At 46.8% G+C, this 15779-nt stretch overlaps 1 protein-coding gene across 9 annotated transcripts in view; it reads left to right on the forward strand.

Annotated features, from left to right (window-relative positions):
• Nucleotides 1-15779, forward strand: part of PRKDC (protein kinase, DNA-activated, catalytic subunit) — a 152211-nt gene that overhangs the window by 108644 nt on the left and 27788 nt on the right. For all 9 annotated transcript variants that reach the window (XR_009498565.1, XM_059902215.1, XM_059902220.1 and 6 more), the window contains exons 61-68: nucleotides 964-1095; nucleotides 2855-3034; nucleotides 5342-5547; nucleotides 7397-7535; nucleotides 8336-8524; nucleotides 9099-9323; nucleotides 10084-10192; nucleotides 11578-11689. Coding sequence is in view for 8 of the 9 variants with exons in the window: in XM_059902215.1 (XP_059758198.1) it covers nucleotides 964-1095; nucleotides 2855-3034; nucleotides 5342-5547; nucleotides 7397-7535; nucleotides 8336-8524; nucleotides 9099-9323; nucleotides 10084-10192; nucleotides 11578-11689 (1292 nt within the window). In the remaining variant the exon portion in view is untranslated. The remainder of the gene's footprint in view (nucleotides 1-963; nucleotides 1096-2854; nucleotides 3035-5341; nucleotides 5548-7396; nucleotides 7536-8335; nucleotides 8525-9098; nucleotides 9324-10083; nucleotides 10193-11577; nucleotides 11690-15779) is intronic.

Consider the following 15779-nt stretch of genomic DNA (forward strand, 5'->3'; position numbering starts at 1 on the left):
CCTGTAACTATGACAACCAGTACAACTAATGCAGCACTTCAGGCCTCTCGCCAGCCCCATTCCACTGGAGGCGTTTGAGCTGCGAGCCCCGAGTTCAGCCTGAATCCTGCCTGGGCTTCGTGGGGAGCCAGGAGCGGGCTTGGGGGCAGAGGCACCGGGCTGATCCCCGAGGGTCTCAGGGAGAGGGCGGGCGTTGGGCACGCTCGCCAGCTGGGGGCGCCAGGGGCGTGTCACCTGAGTGCTTGCTGGCAGAGCTGTGGTCCGGTGCGTACAGCGGACAGAAGGCAGGGGCAGCGCCGGGAACTAACCAGGAGGTGGGCACGCTGGGAGCCTGTTAAAGAGGCCGGGTGGGGGCTCCGCAGAGGCGGTCCCCGCGGGCTGCGTTCCCGGCAGCGGCGCACGGGCCCCGCGTGGAGAGAGCAGGGCCGGCGGGGGGTGGGGGGGGGCTCATCGCGAGGTTTGTCCTAAGAGCAACAGAACGGAAACGCAGCCTCTCGTTTTAAAAGTTTTAAATCAAGTTCTCTGATCTCAGAGAAACTCAGATTTCTCTGTAATCAATATTTAAATAATCTTCGCTGCTCATCTGACAGTGATTTTTGTTGTGGATTTTTCATTTGCCGGACTGGTAAAGCGTAGTGACTAAACCGTCTTGGTTAGAAATTGTCATTGATTCACTTTTTTTTTGAAAGAGTTTTCTGATGAGGACCATTTTTAAAGTCTTTATTGAATTCGTTACAATATTGCTTCTGTTTTATGTTTTGGTTTTTTGGCCACGAGGCATGTGGGACCAGGGATCGAACCCGCACCCCCTGCATTGGAAGGCAAAGTCTTAACCGCTGGACCGCCAGGGAAGTCCCTGATTCACTTTTCTGTTAGCGGTGGGCGCTGACAGTTTCATAGCTCACACGCTACTGGTATTCTTAACTGAGAATTCTAATCCTCCTCCATTGCTAACGACCCTAGGAGATGAAGAGTGAGTTAAAAATGAAGCACGAGGCCCACGTCGTCCTGTACAGAAGTTACCGTCGCGGAGACCTTCCCGACATCCAGATCCCGCACAGCGGCCTGGTCGCCCCCTTGCAGGCTGTGGCCCAGGTCGGTGCCGGAACCCGCCTCGTGCTCGCAGGGCTGCCTCTGTGCGGGGCAGAGGTGCTGATTTGTCCCACACGGTGGGCTCAGTGAAGGGCCTTGTCCTGAGTCGTGGCTCTGCCGCTGCCTGGCTCCGGGAGACCCTGACACAGGGTCCCATCGAGACACTTTGCTCTGGGCCCAGTGTCTCTGTGCGCCAGTCACACACTGAGTCTGTTTTTCTCACCAGTAATGTCAGTGGGAATGAAACAATGTATAAGTTGCTAAGTCACTTAAATCATCGATTATACAAAATCCTCTTTTGGGGGAGGATCAAGAGAGTGTCAGTGGGACCAGTATCCTTCTCTGGTAATTCTCTTACTAGCCGAGGACTGGGAATATTTTTCTCAGTCATTAGGGGATAAGTGTATTGGGAGTGAATGAAGTTTTCTCGCTGAATTCTCTGACAAAAACAGGATATTTATCCCTTGAAAGTCTGATTAAGGTTTCTTTGATATTAATTGAAGTAATGTTTAAAATCGAAGGGTATCATATATATCGTGTAATATATGATTATGCTAGGTACTGAAACATGATGCCTTATATTTTACTGGACTTAAGTGGCAGTACTAATGTTGATTATAGTAATAGATTCTGTGTAGCCCATTACTGCTTGGTAAGATTTTTATTTAATGTAAATAATTATAGAGTGACAGGAATTTGCAAAAATAGCCCAAGTCCCCTGTCCCCTCCCCCAGCTTCCCTCCGTGGGGACGGCTCACGTCACCGGAGCACCTGAGTGAGCCCCCAGTGTGCTGACCAGGTCGCAGACGCGCGAGTCCCACCACTTCCCCCGCGGCACTGTTGTGTGTGTGTGTGAGATTCTGGGCCGCTTGTCCCACCTGCAGATTCACGTGCAGAGGAAGGAATTTGTACACAAGAGTCAGTGGGTGTAGACGTGGAAGCCCCCTGACAGACTAAGTGGACCCCACGTAGCAGAGTGAGAGGCCCACCTGGCAGTAACCGTCTCCGTGGAGTGTAACGACGGGCGATATTTATTTTCTTCTTGTTTCCTGATGCGTATTTTCTAAAATTTTATATAAGAACCGTTATGACTTTTTATAAGACAAATACATTACCTAAAATAAAGTAATGAACAACATAAAGAAAAATCAAATTATACTTTTTATTCAGACACAGCTTTTATCAAACAAAATAATTTAAAATTTTTATTTTTTCTTGCTTTCGTGCCTTCATTTTAAAAATGTAGACGCTGCCTGCCGGGAGCTGTTCTCAGCACTGGGGTCTGTGCCCGGGGACAGCGGGAGGGACGGGCTGTGTCCGTCAGCCTGGCCACTCACCATGCGGGACGGAGGCGGCTCCTGCTGGCGCCAAGGGATTAAATGGCCACGGTGACGGGGCTCTGGCCTGTCATCTAAGCTCAGGGCCATTTTCCAATGTCTCCAGGCTGCTGTCAGTCCCCAGGGACAGCCCTGTGTCCCCCTGGCCTGGGGCAGGGACCCGCAGGCCCAGACTCACGCAGGACTTGAGCCAGCTTCTGAGTCTGTATCTCCGGGTCCGGGATCCGTGCCATCGTGCCTCTTATAAGACATGTGTCAAACAGATGCGTTGGGTTAAGTTCCGAGTCCTCCCCGTCGACGGCTGCGGCTGTCGGCGTGGAGTTGGGACGTGCGGTGGCCGCGTGGGCAGCGGTTTGTGTGTTCGGGCTCGGCTCCGGTGCTGTGGGTGAGTCACCCGGGCTGTCCTCCTCCGGAATGTCCTACAGAGGGATCCGCTCATCGCGAAGCAGCTCTTCAGCAGCCTGTGCTCCGGGATCCTCAAGGAGCTGGACAAGCACAGGACCGCGTCTGAGAGGCGTGGCGCCACCCAGAAGCTGCTGCAGGACTTCACTCACTTGCTCAGCACCACCGTCCTCTTCTTCCCGCCCTTCGTGTCCTGCATCCAGGTGAGGCCGCGCGCGCACCGTCTCCCGCCCTTCACGCGGCGGCGAAATCTAGCGACTCCCTTGGCTTCTCAGTTGAAACGAGGGTTTTAACAGAGCAGATGTCCTGTGACGGGGCCGCTTCTTCCCAGACGGTTAGACACAATTTATTTGTATTAAAAAAAAAAATCTTACATATGACGGAATAATGAAATCAAACTTGATGTAAAATTGTTCAGGTCTTGAACCCGCCAGTCCCCTCGGTGCTCTGCCTAAAGCTGCGCGTCGAGCGGCACCCAGCCCTCCTGCCGGCCTCTCGGGACGTGGATGCAACCCGTGCCTGGCTGTGGGCAGGGGACGGAGGCAGAGGCGGGCTCGGGTCAGGCGGTAAACAGGCAGAGGTGGAAGGGCACGAGGGCCGAGGGATGCAGAGGCCTGGGGCGGTGCAGGCGGAGGAGAGGCAGGTCGGCCGGCCGCCTCTCGGCCGGGGGGGGGGGGCTGTGCGCCATCACGGGCACTGCGAGGCCGCCCTCAGAGAAGGCTTCGAAGGCTGTGCTCTTCGAGCAGAGAACTAGTGTAGACGTGCTTTTGTAAGCACTGAACACACTTACTGGAAGATTACTCTTTCGTGTAAGAAATGTTTTCTTTGCCATTCAAACCATGGATCGTTACAAAAGTCCCTAATAGAAAATCCTTTGGATTCATCTCAGTATTTTTGTAACTAGTTTCCTCCCTGGAGTAATTTAAAAATTACATTCTTTAGTGTTGTTTATCAGTAGCTTTGGTTTGCACACTGATTGGGTAATAATTCCTGGAGATGAAGTACTTAGTATTCTTACTTTGTACTTTTTTGATGTAGCGTGAAGCTGTTAATACAGTTTCTTTTTATATACTCTATTTTTATTGGTTCATAATTTACAAGTAGAATTCCTCCATTGATTTTCTCCTGGTGATGCCAAAGACAAGGCTTGAGAAATTATATTGAATCAGCCAGTATTTCAAAATAAGTTTCTCTTTACATTGTATCCCAAAGTGATTTTTTTTTTTAAAGATTTAATTTTATTTATTTTTGGCTGCGTTGGGTCTTCATTGCTGCGCGCGGGCTTTCTCTAGTTGCGGCGAGTGGGGAGCTACTCTTGGTTGAGGTGTGCGGGCTTCTCATTGCGGTGGCTTCTCTTGTTGCGGAGCACGGGCTCTAGGTGCGCGGGCTTCAGTAGTTGTGGCGCGTGGGCTCAGTAGTTGTGGCGTGCAGGCTTCTCATTGCAGTGACTTCTCTTGTTGCAGAGCACAGACTGTAGGCGTGCAAGCTTCAGTAGTTGCAGCACGCAGGCCCTAGAGCACACAGGCTTCAGTAGTTGCGGCTCACAGGCTCTAGAGCACAGGCTCAGTAGTTGTGGCACACGGGCTTAGTTGCTCCGCGGCATGTGGGATCTTCTCGGACCAGGGCTCGAACCCGTGTCCCCTGCATTGGCAGGCGGATTTTTAACCACTGCGCCACCAGGGAAGTCCTGCTATGTTGTGAATGGAAATAGAATTTTATTTGGATTTTCTTTCCTGTACCACTAGTTCCTGCTAAGATTGACAAGCATTTTTGTTTGCTTGCTTTGGAGAATCTGTGTTCTTCCAAGACCCCTGGCGTTGAGTGCAAGTTGGCTCGGTGGTAGCTGGTCAGTCTCAGTGAGGGTTCCGGGCCCAGCAGCTTGGCGGGGCGGGGGGTGGGGGTGCCCTTCCGGATGTCCGTGCAGACGCGGGTCTTCTCTTGTCATGAGATGCTGTCCTACTAGTCATACTGTTCTCTATGTTGGTTTGGGGCTCATTTTTCGTTATTTTTGCGTATACAGAACTCTCAAATTGAGAGTTACAAAGTAAAGGTCAACATGATAATTCCCGAAGCCCTCCATTCCGTGTTGCTGAGCACCTGAGCCCCCGGGTGGGGAGACATGGGGAGGCTGCCGGGTAGGAGGGGCGAGCGCACACCTACTCTGCGGTGACTGGCTGTGAGGTCTTTGTGTCTCAGATGCTCTCCTCGTCTCCTCGGTACACGTTCCGGGAAACTGTGGTTGTGGTCTGGACATAGAGCAAGTGTGTAAAACCCTCACTGTCCACTAGTGGTTTTGTTGCTTTAAATTAATCCTGGATTGGAAGTGTACAGTAAGAAGAGATCATTTCCTCCTCTGAGCAAGTGGGGGGAAGCTTAACAGAACCACACAGAGGAGCTTGTGGTTTCACGACCGCGAACGTCAGACCGTTGTGCTCAGCAGAGCGGGGTGCTCGCTGGCAGAGGTGTCTGGGGAGCCGGGGGCTAGCGGGCCGCCGTGTCTGTCTTCGCAGGAGGTCAGCTGCCGACACGCCGACCTGCTGAGCCTGGACCCGGCCGTGGTCAGCAGCGCCGGCCTGGCGGGCCTGCAGCAGCCGGGGGCCATCCGCCTGCTGGAGGAAGCGCTGTTGCACCTGCTGCCCCAGGAGCCGCCCGCCAAGCGCGCCCGGGGCAGGCCCGGCCTCCCCCCCGCCGTCGGCATATGGATGGAGCTCGCCAGGTAAGCCCGGGCCCCGACCCCGCTGGGGCCGAGGCCGAGGCCGATACATCTGGTACAGTTACTTTGTTTACTTGGGAAAAACAAATTCTGTTTCGGTCACGTGAGGCTTTATCATAAGAAAGCCGGTGCCTAATTCTGAGGATGCTGGATTCGGGTGAAATTTGAGTTGCGCTTCTTTTCTGTAACACTGGTTTTTAGATCTTCGGGTTCTGGGCGTAAGAGTGGAAGTGAGAGTGGGGGTTCTTGCCTTGCCGCTGTTGTGTGGTCGCTCCTGTCTCTCTGAACTGAGCGCCGTGGTGGGTAGCGAGGCGCTGCGTCAGGTGCCGAGAGCGGCAGAGCGCGGGTTAGACCCCGCCGGTGGCGCGGGCGGCACCCTGGGCGGGAGGAAGGGCCTCTGCGGGGGCTGCTTCTGCCCGCGGGCGTCCTTACCCTCTTGTGTCTGGCGTGGCCATGGGCAGTAGTGACGCCTTGTGCGCTTGGGAGTTTCAGGGGGCAGAGTCTCGGGTCTTGGGTGTTGTCTGGATAAATAAAGCACACAGCTTTTAAGGGCCTAAACTTTTAAACATTTTTTTTTCTAGCTTTATTAATGCTTCCTCACACTTTTTATATTATGTTTGTACATTCCTTTCGAACAGAATTTTTAAAAATATTTATTTATTTTCAATTGTTCATTTGGCTGTGCCGGGTCTTTGTTGTGGTGTGCGGGATCTTTAGTTGTGGCATGCGAACTCTTAGTTGCGGCATGCAGGTGGGATCTAGTTCCCGGACCAGGGATCGAACCCAGGCCCCGTGCGTTGGGAGTGCGGGGTCTTTGCCACTGGACCACCAGGGAAGTCCCACGTCATTGTTTTGACCACGGTACAGCGTATGTGGTCCAGGGACCGGGGGCCAGTGTAGGGTGGACCTGAGGCTGGTGTGTTTTCTGAATTCCTGGAAAATGCTTGTAGCTTCGTCTCCTCTTGGACTCCTGGGCTGTGGGCTATTTTCCCACCTCTCTACCTCTGCCTCTGATTTGTTACCTTTAACTCCCCATGAGCAGGGCAGTAAGAGAGCTATAGCTATTAGATTTTTTTGGTCTAAATTTGGAGTCAGTGGGCTCTGAAAGAGAACCCGTGGGGCCTTTTTGATGTAATACACACATGAAATTTCATACCCAGGGAAGCACCAAATTCAGGAAGACCAGGAGGGAAGTGGTCCTCAGCTTGGTGGTCAGGCGACTGCAGGGTTAGGAAGAGAGGACATTTGATTTGTGTGGAGACTCAAAAGGTGGGAAAAAGTCTCTAGGGAGAAGGGAACGAACTTAGTGAACACTTGAGACTGCCTTAAAGGGGGAGCTTGGCTGACAGACCAGCAGGTTTGTGTTAATGTCAGAGATGAATGCTCTAGCCCATGTTCAGGCCATAGAACGTGGAGTAAAACGTGGCATCTCTAGGGCCAGGACTAATTTACCTGTTTTGGGGTTCTTGACTACATTCCAAGTTTTAGGGCTAGACAAGGATTCCAAATAGGTTACCACAGATAAGAGCAGTGTCTCAGCGATGAATTAACACAGAACAGCCTCATTTAATGAGTCAGCTTAACGCATTGTAAACCTATAATTTTCAGATTTTACTTTAAATGCGCTGTAGAATAACTTCTGCCTTCTGTACGGCTAAAGTAGTAAAACTTAATGGTAACTTCAAAATTTTTAAGATTTTATATTTTTACCAAACAAGAATAACGTATCTTTTTTGGTGAATTATAACATATGACATCTTGATTTAATATTTCATTAGAGTAAAGACTTTAAAAATACTGGGGCATTCATTGATTTGGACTTTTTTTTTTTTTTTTTTGGTTTGTTTTATAGGCTGTACAGGTCGATTGGAGAGTATGACACCCTCCGTGGTATTTTCAGCAGTGAGATAGGAACAAAGCAGGTCACACAGGATGCGTTATTAGCAGAAGCGAGAAGTGATTATTCTGAAGCTGCACGGCTGTATAACGAGGTAAAGTTGATCTCTAGCAGAGTATGTTAGTTGCTTAAACACTTTTGTTCTCTGAATGGAAAAATAGTTAGCTTTAGAATTTAGAGCTTCAAATATTTCAGCTTTATTCCTTAGAATTTACACAAAGTAGTATCAGAAAATGGTTTCATAATAACCGAACGTGAGCTAAGTATTGTTGTTATCTCTTAACTCTTTTTAAGAAAACATTACTGAATAAAAGAAAACATTTTTTACCAAGTACGATAAAATTGTAAGATGTTACTTGAGTATCTGGTATTATTATGTAATTTCTATTTGAGTAGATTGTTTTCATTCAGTAAGTAAAAAATTTATAAAGAGGTAGGTAAGAGTTGGTTTTGGGACGATGACTGAAGTCCAGGTTTGTGTTTGAGCTTGTGTAGCAGGTACATACCTGGAGTTCAGGTCTGTGGCCTGTGCGAGAGATCCAGGTGGTGGAATCTTCTGCAACTTTCTGTAAATGTCTTATTTTCTAATTTTCATTCTAAGAACTCTGTAAGTAGTAAATAATCTACAGTATTTACATCAAATTATGGGTCATTTAAAGTCTTCAGCTTATTCACTGGCTTCATTGTTAAGTTTCCCAGAGAAGTGGTTCCGTCTTGGCTGGGGTTTTTAATACTCATTTGACTGTTAGATTCCACTCAAGTTACTCTGTTTTCCCTTTTTTCTCCCCTTGTCGTAAATCTGAAAATGGTTGTTCTTAGTACGAATGTTACACAACCTACAGTGCAAATGTTTTCATCTGTACTGTTCCCAACTTTGTAAAATCATCTTACCAGGCCCTCAATAAACAAGAGTGGGCAGACGGTGAGCCCACGGAAGCCGAGAAGGACTTTTGGGAACTTGCATCCCTCGAGTGTTACAACCAGCTTGCCGAATGGAAGTCGCTGGCGTACTGCTCCACGGCCAGCGCTGACGGCGAGGGTGCCCCAGATCTCAGCAAGATGTGGAGTGAACCCTTCTATCAGGTGCGTGGAGTCATTTCTGAGGTCACGGAAGTAAGTGTTTTAGATGGTCAGGTGTGCTCTCATTAGGCAAGTTGTTTAAAAGTGTCCAAAACCAGGGCAGTGGTTGTGCAGCATTAGGGTGTTTATACGACCTGACACCCCCCAGGCTGCGTGGCACTGTTAAACCGCTCACGGCTCTCAGCTCAGCCTTGCAGAAGAAGCGGGTGCCTCTGGAAACGCGCGTCCGCGTCCGCGGTGTGGCCGCCGGGAGAGCGCTTCCTGTCGTGTCTGCGCGGCGCTGCAGTCTCGCTGGGCCCGCCTGGCCCGTCCGCACTGCTGTCCTCGGCCGTGCCTGGAGGCCCCTCACTTTGTACCAGACGTCCAGTTGTCTTTCAGCTACAAGTAGTTCCCATTTTCTATAGACCGTGTCCTTATGTATTTTGTGGTTATAAAATGAGCCATTTTAGATGAACTTGTTTTAAAATTTGTAGCCTTAGGTGCTTTAAAATTTGAAGCATTAAGCACCATCACTTTGGCACCTGGACCTATAAAATGACCCCAGAGATGCCGTGGTGATGAGATTCTCGCTCCTCAGGAGACCTGCCTGCCACACATGATCCGCAGCAGGCTCAAGTCCCTGCTCCGTGGGGAGGGCGACCAGGCCCTGCTGACCTTCGTGGATGAGGCGGTGACCTCGGAGCTGCGGAGGGCCCTGCTCGAGCTCCGCTACAGCCAGGAGCTGAGTCTCCTCTACCTCCTGCAAGATGACGTCGACAGGGCCGAGTATTACATCAGAAACTGCATTCAGATGTTTTTGCAGGTAATATGGCATCCCAGCCGGGAATGTGCCATCTCTGTGACCTTTTCTGACATCGGTAAACTCCCGGGTGAGAATCACAGCAGCAGGTTCCCCCGGCCGACCGCGTGACGGGCCCACCCTCCTCGCGTTCTGGTTCCCCTGAGGCCCATGCACACCGGCCTTGGTCCTGGGGCCTTTTAGTCCCTTTCTCTGTTTTAGAAAGTTCCACGTTTTGTGTCCCCTTGGGGTTTTCTTTCTCTCACTGTGGACGGGCACCTGAGAGCAGGCCCCGCCAGCCCCGGCTCTGTGTTCTTCCTTTGGTGTCGGCTCGTTCTGTTGTTACAGCCGTGTCTTGTGTGGAGTCTGTAAACATTTGTCGTTGCCGTATATGGACGTCACTGTCTTTATTCTACTTTTCAAATGTGTTTGAGGTTGAGTACTACACTTGAAGTTTATCGAAGAAGAAAAATTGGCTTCTGTAATTGGCGGTTTTACATTATAGGATGTTGTGATTTTTAAGAATTGGTGGCAAATAGAGGCAACGGTACCCAATTGTATTGCTTTTATTGATTTTGTTGAACTGAAATGCAATTGAAAACCTAAATTAAAAAAGAAAATTAGACCATTTGTTAATTGCTCCTCTGACCTAATTGTTAACCACTCTGAGACGTCATGTGTAGCTGATGCGTTTGTAGGGTAGCTGCTGTTTCATGTTGAGAACGGTGTTAAAATCTAATGCAGTGAATTGACCTGTAACCAGTGCTAACTGACTTCTTTCCAGAATTATTCTAGTATTGATGTCCTTTTACACAGAAGTAGACTCACCAAATTGCAGTCTGTGCAGACTTTCATAGAAATTCAGGAGTTCATCAGCTTTATTAGCAAACAAGGTAATGTTCAATTTATACCTACCTTTTTTTTCTTTTATAATTGCGGAAGAGTTTTGGCTTCTGATCTTTTTGCCTAGCGATAGTACATGTTTCCTACTGTATGGGTTAGAAACTGCCTTGAGTTTATTCTACAAATGTATATATTTGGGATTGTTGAAGTAAGTGTTTAACGTGGTCAAGCGCGATTCTGGGCACTGGAGAAGCTTCCAAGGAGTAGTGGTCTGACACATGGCACCCGCAGAGGCAGAGGCAGGTCCAGGGCCCCACGAGAAACTGGGGTGACAGCACCTGGCCGGCAGGACCCCGAGTTGGGCGTGGTCGGAAGAGAGGGGCTCGCAGAAGGCAGGCCTGACCCTGAGGTGCCAGAGCTTCTGTCCTGGGTGCCAGCTGGTAAGGTGCGGCCGAGGGCGGCAGTGCCCGGAGCTGCAAGGCCTTTCTGCCGCCGACGAGGAGGTTTTATCCTGGTGCTGATGGGAGGCCACGCAGAGTCAGAGGTAACGTCTTGACTGGAAATCTGAATTTCAGTTTTGTAGGCTTTTCGGAGTACTAATAAGAATTGGTATTCAGAACTATCTACCTAGCTGTTCTCTGTTTTAAATTTGGAGAATGATGTTTCAAGTACATATTATTAATGATGTATTCTCCCAGGAGCTATGTTGATCTCTTTTCTCTATATTACCTAGTTTTTATAACAGCCTTATGAGATGTAGATCCTTTCTCCCCGTTTTATAGGGCATCAGAGATTAAATAACTTGCCTAAGCTAATACATGAAGGATCCAGATTTTGAGCTCAGGGCTGTGATTTAAGCTGAAAGAAAACCAAAGCTTTAAACATTAGCAGTGTGAAATTTAAATTTCATGAGGATTATCATGAATCCCTTTTCCGAAGCCCTCGAGGCCAGGTCGTTTGGGGGTTATCACCGGCAACCTTGTGTGCATACTGGGTTGGGCCTTGTGTGCAGTGGCCCGTCAGCCCACGACTGATGGCTGTCCACCGCCCGGGTGGGTGTCCCCACGAGTGGCGTAAACAGACTGTAAGTTGCCCTGTGATGATTCAGATCAGATTTTGCAAACAGGAAAGTTGGCTGCAACTCTGTGAAAAACATGTCAGTTTTCCGTGCTTTTTAGATTTTGGAATCGTGGATGGAGGATTGTGGACCTGTGCTAAATGTAAAAGTTGTGTATGTTTATTTCCTCATCTTCCCTCTATGGCCCGAAGAAATTGAGTTTTAATGCCAGAATATTGAAAATATGGTAGCTTTTGCTCCTGTTGTGAAAGATAAGACAAAACATTTAAATTTGGACAAGAAATTTGACAGCTGCACTTTGTAAGGTGGTCTGGTCACTGAGCCGTGGACATAGTCACACTCTGATATTATTTTTAGGCAATATGTCATCTCACCTTCCCCTTAAGAGGCTTCTAAAAACCTGGACAAGTAGATATCCGGATGCTAAAATGGACCCCATGAACGTCTGGGATGACGTCATCACGAATCGGTGAGATGTTGAGCCTTCTGAGTTGAATGTCGATTCTTTTTTGAAGTTGCCAGAATAGCTTTTCTCCCAAACTGTGGTTTAGACAAATGTGGGGTCTGAGCCTCGTGGGCCAATTTCCACTGAGGTTGTTCTGACAGTACTCTCCGTGCGTCTTTGTCCCCTGGTCCATTCCGTGCTGGGCGGTGAGAGAAGGCAGGGGCGTCCCCTCTGCTCCTGTCTCAGGGCTGAATGTGGGCGAGTGACATGGCAGCAAAGAAGATACTGCTTAACGACTTCCTCTTATTCTGTTATTATAACCTGGATTTTTGACACTCCCACCTCCTACCTCCCAGCTCTGTTACGTGCTGTATTCATCACTTCGCCGGGTCTGAGATTCTTCTCCTCACCTGTAACGGCCCTGGGTAATCCTAGGCAGGTATTAACCATATGTGTCGGAGAAGAGGTAATAGAGCCAGAGCGGTTGTGAGTTATTTTATTCAAAAACACACAGTCAGTAGGACTGAAGGACTGTGACCCCACGTTTGGCGTTCTTGCCGTTGGACCCTGTTTCCTCTGATACTACAGCTTTTTAAAATTTTACTTTTTATACGTTTCATTTTTCAAACTTTTTTTACTTTTTATTTTGAGACAAGTTCTTACTTATAAGAAAGGTTACAAGAAAGGTAGAACTCTCCTGTGTACCTTTTACCCAGATACACTTTTTTTTTTTTTTTTTTTCAACATTTTTTAACATGTTGCCGCGTTAGCATTTTTTTCTTTCTCTCCACATACATATATTTATTTTCGGAACCATTTGAGGGTAAGTTGCATACGTCTGTTTCTTTACCTCTGTTTGTATCGGTGTACCTTTCCTAAGAAAAAGAGTATATTCTTAGAACCACAGTACAGTAGTAACTTCTCTGTTTTCATTTTAATCTACAGCCTCAATTTCAGTTTTGTCCGTTGTCCCATTAACGTCCTTTAAGGCAATTTGTCTTTTAAGATAGGATCCAGTGCAGAGTCATGTACACATTTAGTTGATGTATCTTTTTGGTCTCCCCTAATCTGGGACAGTTCCTCAGCCATCTTTCATGACACTGACACTTCTGAGGAATTTTCTTCTGTTTGGGTTTGGCTGTGTAGCCTCATGATTATCTTCAGGTGAAATATACCCATAGCCAGAATACCACTTAAGTGGAGTATTCGTCCTGTGGTATCACATCTGGAAGCACAGAGTGTCCACCTGCCTTTTACTGGTGGTAGCAGTGTTGATTGCCTGGTTAATACTGTGTCTGGTCTTTTCTGGTGTACAAGGCCTGTTTTTTCCTCTGCAACTAACAAGCAATGTGGGAGATGCTTTGAGACACGCCTGTATCCTGCTTCTGATGAGACCTACTCCTCCGTCTGTGGATGACTTTAGCCCAGACCAGCCTTGTGCCGGGTCTTAATTGCGGCAGGTGGGCTCCTTAGTTGTGGCTCACCGGCTCCTTAGTTGCAGCATGCGTGTGGGATCTAGTTCCCTGACCAGGGATCAAACCTGAGCCCCCTGCATTGGGAGCGCGGGGTCTGAACCACTGTGCCACCAGGGAAGTCCCTCCAGGCTCATCTTGCGAAATTATCCTCCTATGTTTCCTTCTAGAAATGTTGTAGTTTTAGTTCTTACATTTAGGTCTATGATCCAGTGGAAGATAATTCTTGTAGATGGTATGAGGTAGGGATACATGTTCACTTTTTACATATGGATATCTAGTTGTCTAGTCCCATTTGTTCAGAAGTCTTACTTTGTATCACTGAATTGCCTCGGCACCTTTTCTGAAAATCAGTGACGGTTATGTCTGTGGGTCTGTTTTTGAATGCTCTGTTCTGTTCCTTGATTTATATGCATATCTTTTCACAATATCAAACTGTCTTCATTACTGATGCTTTATAGTAAGTCTTAAGTCAGATAGGGTGAGTTCTCCAACTTTGTTTTATGAAAACTGCTTTGTTTATTTTATGTTGCTTACATTTATATATACATTTTAGTATCTGCTTATCAATTTCTACCAGAGAAAAAAGAAAAAAAGAAAAACAGAGGTTGGGATTTTGTTGACTCTAGATCAACTTTGGGAATTGCTGTCTTAACAGTGTAGAGTTCTCCAATTCATGAATGTGGTATGTCCCTCTGTTTATTTAGGTCCTCTTTAATTTCAAAGATTTGTATTTTTTCCATCTGGAGATCTTAGCTGTCTTTTGTTAGATTTGCTCCTAAGTATGTATGGTTTTTTCAGCACTGTTGTAAATGGAGGGTTTTTTTTCATTGTATTTTCTGGTTATTTGCTGTTCATATACTGATTTTCTGAAAGTTTTGTTTTATCATGAATGGTGTTGAATTTTGTCAAATGCTTTTTCTGCATCTATTTAATTGGTCGTGTTGTTTTTCTGCTTTATTGTGTGTGTGTCTGTTAGGTCCATTTTGTCTATGGTATTGTTCAAATCTGCTATTTCCTTATTGATTTTCTGTCTGGATGATCTGTCCATTGTTGACAGTGGTATTAAAACCCCCAACTATTATTGTATTGCTGTTTATTTCTCCTTTTAGTTCTATTAGTATTTGCTTTATATACTTAGGTGCTTCATTGTTGGGTGCATAAATATTTACAATCGTTGTATTTTCTTGACAGATTGGCAATTGGCCCCTTTATCATCATGTAATGACCTTCCTTGTATCTTTTTACCATTGTTAGCTTAAAATCTATTTTGTCTGGTATAGTATAGCTACCCCTGCTTTTTTAGGTTACCATTTGCTTGAAATATCTCTCCCACCCTTGACTCTTGTCAGTGTGTCTTCAGAGCGAAAGTGAGTGTATTGTAGGCAGCATATCGTTGGAGATCTTTTTTTTTTTTTTCTGGCCGTGCCTCCTGGCTTGTGGGATCTTTGTTCCCTGACCAGGGATTGAACCTGGGCTACCGCAGTGAAAGTGCCAGGGGTCCTAACCACTGGGCCACGAGGTAACTCCCTGGATCTTGTTTTTTTTAATCGCTTAGAGAATCTAAACCATTTACATTTGAAGTAATTATCAGTAGGTAAGGCTTACTGTTGCCATTTTGTTAATTGTTCTCTGACAGTTTTGTGGGTTCATTACCCCTTGTTGCTTATCCTGTTCTCTTTTTGTGTGATTTGATGGATGACTTCTTGTTTGGTGTGCTTTGACTTCTTTATCGTGATCTTTTGTGTAACTACTACAGTTTTTTCCTTTGTGTTTACCACAAGACTTACATAAACTATCTTGTAACACCTGATTTTAAGCTGATAACAACTTAACCGTGATAACATTCTTAAACTTTATGCTTTTGTGTCCTCATCCCTCTTACATTTTAGGTTATTGATGTTACAGTTTACATATTTTTATATCATGCATCCAATACCAGATTATTGAAGTTATGGTTATATTTAATACCATATATTAATGGTTAATATTAATAATAATATTTTTAAGTTTTAAACTAGAGTTGTCAGTGAATTACATACCACCACTGCCATGTTAGAGAATTCGACTTTGGTTTTATATTTACCATTACCAGTGAGTTATATGCTAACTTCGCATGTTTCTGGGATGTTAATTAGCATCACAGTTCTGCTTGAAGAACTCCCTTTAGCTTTCTTGTAAGGCAGGCAGGTCTAGTAATGGACTCCCTCAGCTTTTGTTTCTCTCTTCTTCATTTCTGAAGGAGAGCTTTGCCAGATACAGTATTCTTGGTTGACAGTTCTTTTTTTCTTTCAATATTTTGAATGTATCACCCCATTCTCTCCTGTCCTGAAATGTTTCTTTTGAGGACTTCGCCTATAGTCTTACTGGGTGGGGGGTGGGGGGTGGAGGGTGGGAGGGTTCCCTTGTGTGACGTGTCTCCTTTCTCTTGCTGCTTCCAAAAGTCTTTGTCTTGGACTTTGGACACTTCAGTTGTAATGTGTCTCGGTGTACCCCTATTTGGATTCAACCTACTTGGGCTCTTTTTTTTTTCCCCTCCAACTATTTATTTATTTATTTGGTTGCACCGGGTGTTAGTTGCAGCAGGTGGGCTCCTTAGTTGCGGCAGGCAGGCTCCTTAGTTACGGCAGGCAGGCTTCTTA

The sequence above is a fragment of the Balaenoptera ricei genome, chromosome 17 (assembly GCF_028023285.1).
Source record: "Balaenoptera ricei isolate mBalRic1 chromosome 17, mBalRic1.hap2, whole genome shotgun sequence".
Lineage (NCBI taxonomy): Eukaryota > Metazoa > Chordata > Mammalia > Artiodactyla > Balaenopteridae > Balaenoptera > Balaenoptera ricei.